Source organism: Lathamus discolor, chromosome 1, assembly GCF_037157495.1.
Source record: "Lathamus discolor isolate bLatDis1 chromosome 1, bLatDis1.hap1, whole genome shotgun sequence".
In the NCBI taxonomy this organism is placed as follows: Eukaryota; Metazoa; Chordata; class Aves; order Psittaciformes; family Psittacidae; genus Lathamus; species Lathamus discolor.
This window is the reverse complement of record NC_088884.1, coordinates 73,775,064-73,791,478: the sequence shown is the minus strand read 5'-3', so window position 1 is coordinate 73,791,478 and position 16,415 is coordinate 73,775,064. Positions and strand designations below refer to the sequence as shown.

At 49.3% G+C, this 16,415-nt stretch overlaps 2 protein-coding genes across 2 annotated transcripts in view; one reads left to right on the top strand and one right to left on the bottom strand.

Moving 5' to 3' along the window:
- PAH (phenylalanine hydroxylase) overlaps window positions 1-4,830 on the bottom strand; it is a 39,948-nt gene extending 35,118 nt beyond the window's left edge. Inside the window, exons 1-2 of the mRNA XM_065680318.1 lie at window positions 4,678-4,830; window positions 655-762 (exon numbers count right to left, since the gene is read on the bottom strand). Coding sequence (XP_065536390.1) covers window positions 655-762; window positions 4,678-4,719 — 150 coding nt within the window. The 5' untranslated portion in view covers window positions 4,720-4,830. The remainder of the gene's footprint in view (window positions 1-654; window positions 763-4,677) is intronic.
- A 9,251-nt stretch (window positions 4,831-14,081) lies between these two features.
- Window positions 14,082-16,212, top strand: ASCL1 (achaete-scute family bHLH transcription factor 1). Its single transcript, XM_065665130.1, has 2 exons — window positions 14,082-15,050; window positions 15,232-16,212. Exon 1 carries the CDS (start codon window positions 14,369-14,371, stop codon window positions 15,038-15,040), a length of 672 nt encoding a protein of 223 aa, XP_065521202.1. The 5' UTR covers window positions 14,082-14,368; the 3' UTR covers window positions 15,041-15,050; window positions 15,232-16,212.
- Window positions 16,213-16,415: the final 203 nt, after the last annotated feature.

Genomic DNA, 16,415 nt, shown 5'->3' with positions numbered 1-16,415 from the left:
TTCAAAGGAAAAAACGAAATCACAAAACCAATAGATGAGTGTATTTGCTTGGGAGCATAGAGTACACAGCTCTGTGTTGCAACACAACCTGAATTGCAAGGATTTCGTGCTTTTTAAACACCATCCATATCATCTGGGAAATATTTCTGCAATAACAAACAGGCACACAATGTTCTCAAAGGTAAATGGCTCCTTGTTTCTCCAAAAGCTTTCCCAGTCAGGCAGTGCCAGTTGCTGCGTCCCTTTTTGGTGTGAAAAAAGTGCTGTCGTTTTGATGCTGTTTCGTAGGTACTCAGTACTGCCTCTGTAGAAGTACCACTGATGGGAGGTGGTGGGTTTATTTGTATCAGATTCACTGAAATGGAAAGGCGCTAAGAGGACAATAGCTGCTCCTCTAGAAATACTTCATGCAACGTGTACACTATGGGTCACACAGCTCACATGCAGGTTATATTTGCCTCTATATACACATACATACACATACCCAAATGTCAATCTCAGATTATTGCCCAATTCACTTCTACTCTTACTCAAGCAGTTACAATGGACTATTTCCTTCTTAAATGGAGAAAATGCATTATTTTCCATCCTCACATCAGTTAAGGTAGAGGTTTTAATTCAAATATTTGAGATCTCCTGAAGGAAAATACTTACCTCAAATGTGCGCAAAACTTTAGCCAATGCCCCAACTTCTTCTTTCAGAGAGAAAATCAAAGATATCACACCATTTTTATTCGAGGACTCTTCAATGTACATAGATTCCTGAAAGAAAAGAGAGCAAACGAACGAAGTTTTACATTCACCGTAGAAGTCAGTTTTGCTTTGCTCTGTTTCCTTTTTGCACAGCATTAGCAACATAAAGAGGGTACAAAGTTGCTTTAAGTGGAAATCAAGGCAATTGTTGCTGCCAGAAGTAGAATAGCTCTGGGGCTGCCCTAATTTATGATGGCAGAGACAAAAATCCCTTCTTTCAAACTAGGGCCCTTGTGGGAGCAAAGTAGTCAAAAAGGACATGAAAATAATATCATCTTTGCCTTGTTTCACCTCTCAAATGTATCAAAACCAAGGATGACTGGAAACACTACTGTACTTTGGCTTCAGCTGCAGTGCAAAGACCTTCCCTCAGGCTTTCTTTTCATTAACACTCAGGATTAAGCAGAAGGATGGAGATGAGCTCTATGCAGAGATGCAGGCCATGATCTATGTTTCCCTTCAGTTCTGCTTGTACCCTTCCAGGCAGCCTCAGGAGATGTGGTATTCACAAGAGGGGAATGGAAAGTGGTTTAAAACCAAAATAACAACAAACAAACAAAAAGAATAGGGAAAAATGTTGGAGCAAATGTTTAGATCTTCCCTAAATTCCAGTGAGTAGAGATTCAGGGCAAGACATGTTTTCACTTAATGCATTTTCCCTTTCTTTTACTGATTTTCTCTGCAAATTCCAAAGGCAATTTCTACTATTCCCAAGCAAGGAGAATGTTTATTTTAATTATTTTCATGGTTCTCATTACCAGAATGCCTTGGTATTTCTCAGTGCATGTGTTTCTTTCCACAAGAGACCTGCTAAGTAGGAAGGAGCTATTTCACCACTTCAGAAACAGGGAACTGAGTCCTGGAGTGGGCCCAGATGTTCAGAATTATCTGGGTACCTGACATGGCAGGTAAGAGCCCGCTAAGATTTCTAGAATCACTTAATTTTTCTGAAGACAGTAAATTGGATGCACAACCAATGCAAATGTTTGGAAGTCACATTAATACCCTATTTGTTGGAGATGGGGGTGTTGTGCTAACAACTACTGGCCTAGGGCAAATTGCCCCGGGTTGGTATTTCAAAGATCGCACTGGACATCTGCAACAAACACAGCTCCTGGACCAAAACTTGACTCAAGGCATCCACTCAATTTTTCTTTATGCATTTGAAGTTCTGTATTTTCACTCAAAGCCTGTCTTTATTATAGCTATTGCTTAATTTAAGATATAAATCAGAGTATAATGAATCTCAGTTCCCAAATACTGTCTTTAGAAAAGACAGTCTTTGTAGCAGACAAATCAACAACCAAATCCAGCTGCCCTGAAGCCATACAGTTCATGGTGGGACTACATTTTCTGAAGCAGTGTTACAAGGAATAGTCTTCTTTTGTAAAGTCAATAATTACTGATTATTCAGGCTGTCTGTGAAGCTGCTGCTAACCTGAGAATTCACTGCCAAAGACTGGCAACAGATTTTTCTATCTGGCTTTATTTCCAGAGGCTGCAAAGGTTATCCAAATGTTTCCTACCTTTATGGGAAACATCTAGTGGGAACTGCAGTAGAAATACTGGTTTTATGCACCAAAGGGAAGATTGTCATCTGCTCAACTGTGATGTTGCCCACAGCATCCCAGTGTCTCCTGGGTCCTCACACAGTCAAAGAGTTCCATCTTACATGATGGGAACCAAGAGGAAAAGCAGCCAGGAGTGATGTGGCAGCTGGCTAATGAAACCCATTTACACCTCAAGCAACTTCATTGCAAGAGAAAATGATGACAGGAGTCTGTCAAAAGGCAAACCAAATGAGGGCATCTCAGAAATTTTATGATAGTGTAACCAAAATGCATCTGAAATGCCGTCTATATATTGCTTTGACCTTCTGTTTTCTCTCACCACAGCCAAAACTGATCTTAAAGACAGAACTGTGCCTGCTCAATGGACTGAGAATTTGGTTTTCATGGTCTGCACTGGAATTGCTCTACAAACATTGCTGTTAGGTATTTAAAATACTCTTGCTAATGCATGAAGTGAGGATCAACTTCTATGACTTGAATCTGTGTGACAAAGGAAGAATTTGTGGTCTGGACACCTGCAGGAGATATAATGGAAGGTTCAAGTCCTGCAAGATAATTCTGATGTTTATTTATACCATGAGATGACCCAAAAATGCCTTAAAAGCCTTCTTTCCAACCCAGATAGATTTTCATTGGTCACTAGCCTTGATGTGTTGAGATCAGCCTCTTTCAATCTGTCATCACTCATTTTCTCACTCTCGTAAATCAATTTACGCTGATGCTTAAATTAAGACGCATTGCAGTAGGAAGAAAGCACTAATCATGCAAACAGAATGATACTTGCTTAACTTCTTGCACATCTTTATATGCACTCAGTTCACTCAAAAGTCTTTGTACAAATGTTAGTTCCAGCCTGAGTCGGTCCACAGAGATGACAGCTTTCATTAGAAGGGGAAAAAAAAAGAGTAAAATGATCGTTTTCCTGGTACCCAGTTGTTATCAATAGATATGGAGGCAGTATATATCAGTATACACTGGGGACAACATACATCAACACATAAACTGGAGGTACACACAGGCACTCACATTTATTGGTGGCTTTTTGTAGTACCTATGCATAGTTTTAACTGTTGATCACAGTTTAGCCATTCTCAATTCTAATTTATTCCTTTTCAACATACAGAAAGGAATTGCAACTCTGGGGGTAGTTCTGCTTGTCTAGTACAATCTCAAAGACAGGTGATGTGTAGATGTAAGGATGTTTTTACCTGAGCACAATATAAATCTGCATTTTATTAGTTAACCACTTCACAAGTAGATTGATATTGCCTTTCCAACACATGCAGTATTGGAGGTCAATAGCACAGACCTGTCAGCCTTCTAATTAATTTCTGAGCGGGTGAGATAAAGCTTTTCAGAGTGAATTCCAACACTATTAAAGCCAGAGGAAATTTTCCTTGAAGTTCAAAGAAAATGAGATTCCTAAGTTACTTCTGAACATGAAACTAATTTCCAAATCAGATTTCTTAGGGCATTTAGATGCTCAGTTCCACTAGATGTCATTGGGACGCTCAGCTCTACTAGATGTCATTGGGACGAAGCAGTTACATGGTAAACTAAGGTAAAGTAGTAAGGTGAAGTAAAGTGAGACCCTAGAGAGCTGTTTTTAGAGTTCAGCCTTAGCACGCAAAGTAGTACAAAACAAAGCTTCCTTGGCAGCTCTGCTCTTTAAAAAGTTTGTATAAATTGAAGCCCTTTTTTGTACTTCTTCTGCAGCTTGTCTCTGGCTTCAGCAGCATTGCATAGGACACATACACACAGAATATGGTCTTAATAATTAACCATGCTGGCCTCAGGTTACATCACTTGCCCCTGTAGTAACTATACTGCCTGTAATCGAAAGGCATGGGATTCAGGACTTTCCTGGATTTCCCAAAAGCAGAGAGTTCAAAGTCAGTCAGTAAACATAAGAAAAAGGGTTGTCAGAGTCCCAGAGTTTAACAAATATCTCCACCAGAAAAGCAGGTAACTTCAGCTGCTTTCCTTTAACAGGAGAAGACAGCTTTCTTTCATCACACAGGTTTAAGACCCCTAAATGAGCTGTTGGTCTTTTCTGCTGCTTCTCCCTCTATTTGCCATATACGCAAGGATGTTGTTGCAATGCTCATTTTCATTCTCACTGTACTTTTGTGAGCATAATTAACAAGAGACAAACATGGGGACTGCCAAAAGGAAAACAGTGGCAACCAGGCACTGCAAAGCATCGGGACGGTGGTATTATTTCCTCCTACCTTGGGTAACACTGCCTCTTAGAGAGTGGGGGACAAGTTTTGCAAGCAAGCAGGGGGGAGGCAGGAGGAAGGCAGCCACAGCCCCCCCGGCAAAGAGGAGGCACACAGACCCCATCGCTTACCTGGAAAGGGTCACCATTCATTTTGCAGTGCTGTGAGTCCATGTTGCAGAGGCAGTGGTGCTCACTCAGAGAGTCCCTTTTGTCGCTGCAGGTGAAGCCTTCTGACCTTACTACAGCGGCCAGAGCTCTGCGCAAAGGTATTTAAAGTGGAGCAAGCAAGGCAAAGCCATCCCTTTTCCCCCCTCTCCCCAGCTCCCTCCTCTGGACATGGTGCCAAGGGGGCGTTCTCCCTGCACGCCCCCCCCACCCACCCCTGGCACATCAGCAAGCTGCCAGGCTTGTTCACCGGCCAGCCCCTGCGAGTTCCACCCCAGTGCATAGCAGCTCTCCAGCATATTGTTTCTATCTGTGCCCAATGCGGACGAGCGGCATGCTTTGAATTAACAGCCGTCCTCCTTCTGATCAACATCAGATGCTGGTTTCGCTTTTTCACGTCAACACATAGTCTTTGGTTCAACCTTCCCCCCTGGTTCATTCCCACTGCTACATGTGTGTTCAGCTTCAGGTGGATTCCCATCATGGCTTACTCCACGTGACCAGAGATCAGATGCTCCCCAGGATCCGCTCTTTGGATGCCAAACATGAGCCAGGGTGAGTTGTGGCACAGTGCAGCAGCTGAGGGATTTGTCCTTTTGGGATGCCTCCAAGAGGTTGGAAAGCAGAAGACATTGCTCCACACATCAGATATTGGAAAGAGAAACCCAGTATAAAGGAAGCTTGAGGCAGGAGTTAGCTGCATGAACTTCACACTGAGTTATGAGTCTGGACATGGAGAGAGGGAAGAAGGTAAAGGAAGAAAAGGAGCAGGGAAAACTATGTCAGAGATACAGGACAGGAGGATGCAGAAAAACTGCAGAAGATGTATGTATGCTTGTATATAGTGTCAGCCATAGAGAGCTACAAGGGGAACTGGGAGAGGAGCACAAATGACTTCAGAAAAGGTTGGTAAAGGATTGGAGCCTAGATTTGGTTTAGAAAGAGTCACCAAAGGGGTTGAGAGAATAATGGAAAGTCAGAGACCAATACTGGAGGGCAGGTGGGGAAAAAACCTAACAAACAAAACCAACCAACTGGTCAAGTATCTATCTTGCTATTTGGGATGGTGAAGTCTGTACCAAGACAAACTATGCCGATGCAGGTAATCTTGTTATATTTTTGTGATGAGTATAAATTCTGCGGAGTAGAGAAATCATCTCTTTATGGTTATTTTAGCTTTGAGGGAACCCCTACTGCATGCACCAGTGGAAGCTCAGATTGGTGAGTGCCAACAAACACTGTGAATTACTGGTACTTAGAAAACCCACTAGCTACTAAACCCGATCAGCCTTCTAGTAGGGAAACTGAGTGGAGCCACTTTCAGGAATCTCAGTCCAAACCCATGTTGAACCCCATGGCCACAAACTCAGAATCCAGCCCACTGAAATTACTGACTGTATAACATGCACCTGAAGTAACTCAGGGCTCTGGGCACAAATACTTACCTTTTTTTTTTCAGAAGAGCTGCTTGTTTATGCATCCTGTGGCTGCACACAGGGGTAGAAAGTTACTTTCTGAGTGATCAGCAAGCCTGTGGCATGGACTGGCAGGCTGAGGAAGGCAGCCCAAAGAGATGCACACAGAGCACACTGGGCCCTGCTGACATTGTGGCATCAGGTCGGGTCAAGGCAAAGTGGAGCAGTAGAGGAAAGCAAGGCTAACCTACATAATTGCTAGCAGTGTAAACACCACTTTGAACTGCTCAGCCAATGAATTCTCTATGGTAGGCAGCATTTTGTGCCCTATGCTTGTGTAGCACCAGGCACAGTCCTACCCAGGACAGGGATATTGAAGGCCACCTTGCAAAAAAACCCAGTAAGATGAGGATGGTGACAACACTGGTGTTGGTGGTCCCTGTGCAGGACCTGACAGTCTCTAGCAACTGCTCTTGTGTACTTCCCCACACACGATGCCTTGCTACATATTATATTTTCCAACTAGATTAAAAAACACTTAAATGTATGACCTATGCCTGGCCAAAATAACTGTGACATCCAAAGTCATAAACTGCTTCTTCTGTCATTTGTTTGTGCCTTCCTCTTTTTTTTTTCTTTTTCCCTTCTCTTTTCACTAATCTTTGATCTGTCTCTTTTCTTTCTCTGTGACTTGCATTTACTTTTTTTTCCTTTCTTTCATCCCTTTTCTTATGTATGTACACTCTAGCCTGACACTAATGGCAAGGCAAAGTGAAACACTGGGTAAGCAAAATACTGCTCATGCCAAATCCTCGTAATTATCTGCTTGGCATCCACCTACCCATTTTTATTATTTATGTTGCAAGCTTATCTCTTACTCCTACTGCAAAGTTGTGTGTGTGTGTGCCTGCATACCCAGTGCCACTACAGTATGAACACACAATTGCATCAGCACTGGTTACCTTGGACCATTTCAGAGTCCAAACTGCCAGAGCTTCCCTGTGATCTTTGAAGTACGTTGAGCATACCAAGCATGGGTTCATCCCCCTCAGTGACATTGCTAGCTGGGATTTCCCACTTGGGTTTCAAGTTGCCTCATGTGTCTGGTTCCATGGCTCCTGACTGAGCACCTGAGCTTTGGTTCTAGTAGTCCTGCTCTGGGCTCTTGCTGTAGCAGTGTGCAACCCTGCTCCTTTAAATCACATGTAGACACACACTGATGTCCCATGTTGTCTCTATCTAAAACTCTTTTGCCCTCATAAACACACACTTTCTTGGAGGACACACACATGCACCCATCACACACATCCATCCCTGGCTCTGCTGCTAAGCCACAATTAAGAGGGCTCTTTGCACTGAAAATTGGCAGGTTCCCCTGGCCAGCATGATGCAAGTTCAAAGGGCCACGGACTTTGGCTGCTTTTCAGACTGCTCTTTCCAGCCTCTGCCTTTAGCCACTATTTGCAGAGCAGCAGCTCCCCACAACTGCACATCTTCTGTTTTGGGCAGGGGTGTCCCTTCCCGTGTAAGGACACTGGGACCACCCTTGGCTCGCAGCTCCCTGCCTTCCCAGCTTGCTCAGGATGCCCCAGTCCCATTGAGGGAGCTGTGAGCAGTGGATGGGGGCTTTGTTAGTAAGACCAGAAGCTCCAAAAACAAATCCCAAATGAGGATTCAGTGAGTACCCGCAGGGATACTCACTGCGTACACTACGCGTGTGTATATGGTGGGGGGCAGTCTGCCTTATCAATATTGCGCATGCATTTACCAGAGGTCTTCAAGCTCTCCTTCACATGCCAGCCAGGCTACATTTCCCCACACCCCGGTGCACATCGTGGCTGTCACACCGCCCAGGCAGAACCCTTCTCCTTGCAAAGCCGAGCTCCCGAAACCTCCCGCAGCCGGGGCTAAACGCTTTTTGGCTGCACCTCATCCATCCACCTGCCCGCCGGGTTTCCCCCTCTCCTCCCGTGTCCGGCAGGTGGCACTGTGTCCCCACTGCAGCGGCCGCCGAACCCGGCAGCGGGCCGAGTGGGGAATGCGGACGGACACCCTGCTGTCCCCGTCGCTGCCCTCTGGACGGGGGGCTGTCCACCTCCTAGGCATCACCCAAACCCCGCTCCCACCCTCCTGCCATGCCCTGCCCTGCCCTGCCCTGCCCTGCCAGAGGGCCGCAGCCTCGGAGGCGCCGGGAAAAACACCCCGCCTAGCCTCCAAACTTTCTGTCTCCAAATCGTGGCGATGGGGGGGAGCAGCGCGGTGTGATTTATCCCCCGGGGCTGTGATGGACGCGGGACGCGTGGCCGCACAATGGGGCCACCCGGTGGGGCCGGCGGTCGAAGGGCCCCGCTCCGCGGGCGCGAAGGGACGGGGGCACCGGACCCGGCGGGAGCGGCGGAGGGGCTAGCAGGCCGGGTCGGGCCGGGCGGGGGCTGGGGCCAGGGCTGGAGCCGGGACTGGGGCCGGAGGAGGGGCGACTGCCGCCGCTCCTGCTTTTCTTGTTTTCTTTTCCCTTTTCTATTTCTTCCTTTTTTTTTTTTTTTTTCTTTTTTTTTTCTTTTTTTTTTTTTTTTTTCCCTTTCAGTTTTTTGCAGCCCTATATGCAAACTGTCACTTCAGGTTAGCACAAGACCTGCTGTAGCTCATTAGCATGAGCTGTATCTAATATGCTTAAAACCTCTAATTATTTATTATGCCCTAATTGGCAGCCCAAGAAATGTCTGCAAAGCGATGAGTGTTCATCCCAAAGACGCCTCTCGAGAGGAATTCAGCAGTGTCCTTGGTCAAACGTCATTTTTAATTCTTCATTAGGGCACAGGCTTTATTCCTCTTGTAGACGGTACAATGCTAAGAAAACTCGTACAACTTGCTGTCCCGAGGGCTAGACTGCCTCCTCTCTGGGCAGGGTGGGCAACAATTACTCACCAAGACGGTTTAATGCTCAAAGTCCTCTTTCTCTGAAGGGACGCTTAGGAAGAGATGCTAAAGTTTATCAAGTATTCAAAAGTGCCGGCAGATGCCCCTTGAAAATTGCTTACCCGAAGAAAAGGGGGGGAATAGCTTTTCTTCCTGCCTTCTCAAAGTAGCAAAGTTCTGAAAATTATATTCGCATAGAAACCGTTTCAAAATGAGTTTACTTCTCTGGGGTCGCCCCCCACCTCCTAATTGCCTTTTCTTTTTTTTTCCTTCCAAGTCCGTATTATGTTTCTTCGGGCTGCGCCAACTATTTATTTATCTTTATTCTTTCAATCCTTCTTTTCATTCATTATTCTCTCTCCCTCTCTTTTTTTCTTTTACTCCCTTTTATTTTTTCCCCCTTCCTTGTGTGTGTGGCTTCTCGGTCTGATCTGTAGCTTGTTACCACCCACTGCACGCTCTCTCCTGCAGCCGAGGTGTTTCTATACAAACTTCAGCGTCCAGTTGTCATATTAATTATTACACTGAGTAATGACTGAAATAGTCAAAATAAGGGGAGACTCAAGAGAGCTTTTTCTTGCTGCTCAAAGATTCAGCAAAGAAGCCTTGCAACAAAGCACTAATTGGTCCCCAGAAATACTCTGACAAGGCATGGAAGATAGGTTTCATAAAGCCCAGCAATTGTGAAGGGGGAAAAGATCCTTGAATAGACCCCACGCTTCTTTTCTAAACTCTCTTGCTGAGCAAAAAATGGACTGCTTCTTGAATACTGGACTGATCTTGAATGCTATACCCAGCAGAGAAAAAAATGCACCATTTATTGTAAGTTTTTTTTCCAGCTATTCATGTGTTCTATGTGGAGAATAAGCTGGTTTTGTTTACCATGAAAGACCTTTTACTTTATTTTCACTCTTGGGGGGGAAGCTGAAAAAGGGAGGGGGAGGGCGAGGGGAGGGAGAGAAACACATGTGCCCAAATCCAGACGAGCTGCCTACTGTAACAAAATGGAGTGTAACAAATCCTACAGAAGTCCCGAATGTATCGATTCTTTGAAGATCTATATAGATTAACGACTTTCGTTCTGCTTTTCCAAGACAGCATTTAATCATAAAGTAAATGGTCTTTAAGAAAGAAAAGGGGTGGGGGGAGGGGGGAGGAGAAGATGGGGGGAAAAACATACCAAAGTGGGGTTTTTTTATATATATATATATATATATATTTTTTTTTTTTTTTAAATCAAGGACTTCAAAGGACCTCATGAGCATGGCTACAATTTAGGCACACAAAAAAAGCCACTATAAAATAATGACAGTTCAAGATTTTCTTAAAAATAAAAGGTGGGGGGGGAGGAGGAAAGAAAAAAAGCCCAACGAAAAGGGCAAAAGCTATTTATCATTATGTTAGAATTAGGAATTTCGAAGTGCAGGTGCAGGACTGTGCATAGGAGTAGGTGGAGGCGGGGGACCTTGAAACAATATTTATTATCTATAAACCTGTCAGTCCCAGCCCCCTTACCCTCCACAGAGAGCAGCCAGGGGAGCTGCCAGCGTTGGCATCACCCCAACCAAGGCAAGGGGAGCGTTTGCTCACCAGTGGCAGTGGATCATAGAAACATAGAATCACAGAATGGTTTGGATTGGAAGTGACCTTAAAGCCCATCCAGTTCCAACCCCCTGCCATAGGCAGGGACACCTTCCACTAGACCAGGTTGCTCCAAGCCGCGTCTAACCTGGCCTTGAACACTGCCAGGGATGGGGCAGCCACAGCTTCTCTGGGCAACCTGTGCCCATGTCTCACCACCCTTGGAGAACTTCTTCCTAGTATCTAACCTAAATCTACTGTCTTTCAGTCTAAAGCCGTCACCCCTTGTCCTGTCACTACATGACCTTCCCTGTTAAAAATCCCTCTCCAGGTTTCTTGTAGGCCCCCTTCAGGCACTGGAAGCTGCTCTAAGGTCTCCCCTGAGCCTTCTCTTCTCCAGGCTGAACAACCCCAACTTCCTCAGCCTCTCTCCATAGAAGTGCTCCAGCCCTCGGAGCAACTTCATGGCCCTTCTCTGGACTCACTCAAGCAGATCCATGTCCCTCTTGTGTTGGGGGACAGAGAGCTGAACACAGTACTGCAGGTGGGGTAAGGGAGGTGCTGAGCAATGGGAGGAAAAAGCTCTGTCCTTCCGCCTTGCCCCCACCCCAGGCCTGGACAATGGCAGGGACAGAGCCACTGAGGCAAAATGATATGTGAGTTACACTCAGTGACCTCTGGGATTACCATTTTTTGCCTTTTTAAGAACCCTCTGAGACTCCAGAAGGGGGACCCAGAAACTCCAGCCTCACTTTGCCATTTCAGGGAAAAAAGGTGGGAATTTTCTTATGCGGTGTTTCCATGACAGTTCTGGCAGTGGGCTGCTCCGTACATCTATATACGTCTCCCTAAACATGTATACAGTTTACCTGGCTGCAATTATTTTGCTATCTATCTCTTCCCAAGGCCTTGGGGTCTCAGGGCTGGTTCATTGTCATTTTCTCACTCCAGCGATGTCACAACACAGAGCTGATGCAACAGAGCAACAGCTATTTCCAGTGCGGAGGATTCTGTTGTCAGGCAAGGTGTGTTGAGCAAACCAACCAGACGACTTGGAACTGAAGAGGGAGAGCTCCCTATACAGAAAATAAAAAATAATGTTTTATCCTGCTTAGGCCTGGCTGTCCTGCCCAAGACAGACTAAAATGATTTCACACTTTTCACATGCAGTGAGACAGTAGGCTAAAAATCAGACAGAAACTAAGTGACCAGTGAAGAGGGCCCTGAAATAAATACAGCAGAGGTTAGACCAGACAGAACTGCTTCACTTTTTCATTGCACATGTGCACTAAAAGCTGCCATGTTAAAAGCTACTACAAGACTACTCAGCAGGTGCACGTTAAGGTCCTGCCATGCAACAAGGCTGCTTATCACAGTTTAAACTCATGTACCCAGCCAGGGTCAGGGATGCAGTGGCAGATGAGAAGTGATTTCCACAGCTCCTTCCTGCTGTAATTGAGGCCAGCAGCAAAACAGGGTTTAATTTTGCACTCATTCCCACTGAAACCTGAACAGGGACTGTACAGGTCTCCTCCTTTCATGCTTCAGAGCTGGTGTGAGCAGCAGGGACTAATGCCATTTGCCAGAGACTTCCTAAAGCCATAATCTCACTCATGGCAAGACTGTCATACCATAACTCTCTTTTTTTAGGGACTTAGGTCTGACACACATCTGAGTTTTCAGAGTGAAGAGGCGTAGAGAGAAGTGGAGATGAGGCAGACTTGAAGGCAGAAAATGTTGTTAAAGCTTGCACAGATACGTGCCTATGTGAAAGGCAGGTGGGCAGGGAGAGAAGGCCATGCTGGAGTCCCCACTGCTACTCATGACAAGAAGAGGACCACCAGCATGGTCCCAGGCTGGTCTTGGCCATGTCCTCCCTCAGGGTTGGTCTGACCACCAAATCACACCAGCCTGAAGCTCTCAGCACCTCAGTACTTCTTTTCCGTGCTCAGAAAGGCGGGGGCCTGCTTCCACTTTGCAAGGTGCCATGCGAGGTAGTGAGGGCTCTGTGAGCTCCTTGGGACCAGTTAAGGGACTTCATGGCCTGGGAAATGGGGTCTGGTAGCGAGGGGAGTGCTGACTCCTCATCTGCTTGCTCTGCTTAGCATACAAAGACTTTATGTTGCCTTCTGAGACAAACATCCCTCCCCAAGCCAAGTGCTGGTGGCATTACTGTGGCATTTGAACCTTCTGGGTACTGTCCACTTTGGCAGCACTCAAGAGAGGGCTATTTTGGAAAACAAAATCTTCACCTAAAGCGTGGTCAAGCATTGGCACAGGCTGCCCAGGGACGTGGTGGAGTTACCATCCCTAGAGGTGTTGTAAAAGACGTGTAGATATGGCACTTATGGACATGGTTTAGTGGTGGTCTTGGCGGTGCTGGGGTAACGGTTGGACTCGATGATCTTAAAGGTCTTTTCCAATCTAAGTAATTCTATGATTCTTTCTCTCCAACGAGGCGCGTCCCTTGGCACTCAGCATTTCAAGAGCTAACTAAGGGAGACCTCTCCCGAGGCTACGCACGCTACTTCCCTGGCCAGCACTCCTCCCTACACCCGCACCTGTTTGCCCGCCGTTGTTCGCCAGCCGACAGAGCCGTCGGGCCGCAAACACACTGCCCCGGCCGCTGCGAGGGTCGCAGTCCGCGGGCGGCGGGAGGCGAGCGCTCGTTGAGCGAAGTAAGCGGCAGCGGGCACCCGGGTAAGCCCAAAACCCGTGCACGGAGAAGTTCCCCGTCCCGGCGCTGGCAGGGGCTCTCCTCCCGCGGGCACCCCCCGCAGCGCGGCTCTCCCCTCCAAGCCGATGAGGTTACCCGCACCCCGCGCCGCAGCAGCGCACCCCCACGCCGAGGGGCAGCGGGAGGACACGGCACCCCCCGCCCCGTGTCCCCCCCCCCCGGGGCAGGGCTCCCCCGTTTCTCCCGCACACCCCTCCCCGCTTCACCGCCCCCCCCCCCCCCCCCCCCGCGGCGCCCCACGCGCGCCGCCGCCCGCCGCCGCCGCCGCCTCCCCGCGCGGCTCCCCGGCGCGGGTGTTTGCTCAGGGCCGGGAGCGCGGCACGCGCCGGGCGCACGCACTTGCGACAACAAACCCGCGAGGGGCGGCGGGGCGGGGGAGCGGGCACCGCCGGGAAAGGAGCGGGGGGGGGGGGGGGGGATGTGCGGGGGGAGGCGGGGCCGTGCGGCGGCCAGCGCGTGTGCGACGGGGGCCGGACGGGGCGGGGGGGTCCGTGTGTGTGTGTGTGTGTGTCGTGGTCCGCCTTCTCCCCCCCGCCCCGCAATGAAAAGGCGGCCGGTAAAGCCGGGGAGCGTGGAAGGCGCAAGGTGCAGTGTGTGTGTGTGTGTGTGTGTGTGCGAGCGCGGGGGGAGCGGCGGGGGGAGAGTGCCTGCGTGTGTGTGTGTGTGTGTGTGTATGGGGGGGGCGAGCCCCGTCCGCCCCTTATAAGAGACACAATCCCCAGCCACTTTTTTGCAAAAGGGGCTTTGCAAAGCAGGCTGCGCACACGCGAACGACACGAGCCTCCCCGCGGCCGCCGCACGGAGGGCGAGAGGGAGGGGGGCGGGCAGAGCCATCCCCGCCGGGCTCCGCCGCCGGCTGCCGCGGCCGCCGCTGCGCCTTCCCCCGCCGCCTGTTTTGTTATTTTATTGGGGGTTTTTTATAAATAATTCCTCTTCCTCCTCTCTTTGAATTTTTCCCGGCCGTGGGAGCACGGGGACCGGCCGCCGCTCGGTCGCCCCCGCGCCCATGGCCAGCGGCAGCCCCGCTAGGATGGCCAGCGGCGCCGGGCAGCCGCCCTTCCTTCAGCCGGCCTGCTTCTTCGCCGCGGCGGTGGCCGCCGCCGCCGCCGCCTCCGCCGCCCCGCCGGGGCCGCCGCCGGGGGCACCGCCGCCGCCGCCGCCGCAGCTGAGCCCGGCGGGCGGGCAGCCGTCGCCGGGCGGGAAGCCGTCGGCGCCGCGGGCCGCCAAGCGGCAGCGCTCGGCCTCGCCGGAGTTGATGCGCTGCAAGCGGCGGCTCAACTTCAGCGGGTTCGGGTACAGCCTGCCGCAGCAGCAGCCGGCGGCCGTGGCGCGGCGCAACGAGCGGGAGCGCAACCGCGTGAAGCTGGTGAACCTGGGCTTCGCCACCCTGCGGGAGCACGTCCCCAACGGCGCCGCCAACAAGAAGATGAGCAAAGTGGAGACGCTCCGCTCCGCCGTCGAGTACATCCGCGCCCTGCAGCAGCTGCTCGACGAGCACGACGCCGTCAGCGCCGCCTTCCAGGCCGGCGTCCTCTCGCCCACCATCTCGCCCAGCTACTCCCACGACATGAACTCCATGGCGGGCTCCCCCGTCTCCTCCTACTCCTCCGACGAGGGCTCCTACGACCCGCTCAGCCCCGAGGAGCAGGAGCTGCTCGACTTCACCAGCTGGTTCTGAAACGCGGCAGGTGGGTCCGCGCCTCCGGAGGGACGGGGGAGGCCGGGGTAACGGGGAGGACGCGGGGAGACACGGGGGATGCACCTGCCGGGCAGGGTGGGGGATGTCCGGTACTTACGAGCGGCTTCGGCAGCCCGGCGCTGCGCTGGTCTCGGCGCGGCTCTGACTTCCTCTCTCTTTTGTTGTTACAGGACAGTTGCAAAAGGGAAAAAAACCCAATATATATCACACAGAGAAAGACAGAAATCCACTCAGAGAAAGAACCTGTTGCATTTTCCTCTCCCCCGCCGTCGGAGGGCGGTGCGGGCACGTCTCTCGCTCGGCGGGAGGGCACAACCGGGTCGGGGTGGCCGCCCGGCCCCGGTCCCGGGGCACCGGCCGGGCTTTGCCACGGACTGCGCCCCGGTGGAGCGGGGGTCCCGCGGGGGAGCCGGGTGGCGGGGACGGTCGCTGCGCTCCTCGGCCAGCGGAGGAGCTCTACCTCTCCCGCAGAAGGAGGGAACCCTCCCTCCACGCCCCGCCGCGTCCTTGCAGAAACCGGCGCTCATCAGTCTGTGGACAAAGTTAGTTCCCCAATGTTTGTGGAGGTGTTGAAATTAAGCTATGCTGTACTCAAAGAAGCCCTGTGCGCCCCCCCTTCCGCGCACCTCTCCTTCCCCTCTCTCTGAGCTTTCCCTCTTGTTTCCAACATAGAATGCTTCCAATCTTTTTTTCCTTTGTTTTTTTTTTTTTTTTGTGAATTTTTTTATTATAAGAAAATCTATTTGTATCTATCCTAACCCGTTTGGGGATATATTAAGCTATTTTTGTACATAAGAGAGAGAGAGATTTATAGAGGTTTTGTACAAATGGTTTAAAATGTGTATATCTTGATACTTTTTTTAATATGTAATGCTTATTACCTCTTCATGTTTAGGCTGTAGTCGACGTTACCTTACAACTGGCATTTTTTGTATGTGGTTTTGTAAAGGACTTGGATTTCTTCCAGATGTACTTTAGCACCAACGTGTCTTACTTTATAGAAACTTTGTTAATGTATTAATAATGTTATTAAACAATGTTCAAAGTGAACAAAGTTTATGCAGCTATTGTCCAAACGCAAAATGGTAGCCATTTGTTTGTATATGCTGCCTTTTGGGAAAAGAAGAAAATACACAAACAAACGACCCCTATGCCACTGCCTTTTCTTACTGTTTTATTACAAACTGACAAAGGTCCTGTATAACCCTGTTTTATACAAACTAGTTTCGTAATAAAACTTTTTTTAATGAAAATGATCGGCTGCCTGCTGCATGCGATTTTTACTTATTTCTTCCTGCCATTGACAACGATGAATGTAAGGACAAAATGTTAAGTGATGTTGTGCGGGAGCTAA

Excerpts from the sequence above, each read along its gene's own strand:
- ASCL1 (XM_065665130.1), top strand. The coding sequence starts at position 14,369 with ATGGCCAGCGGCAGCCCCGCTAGGATGGCCAGCGGCGCCGGGCAGCCG.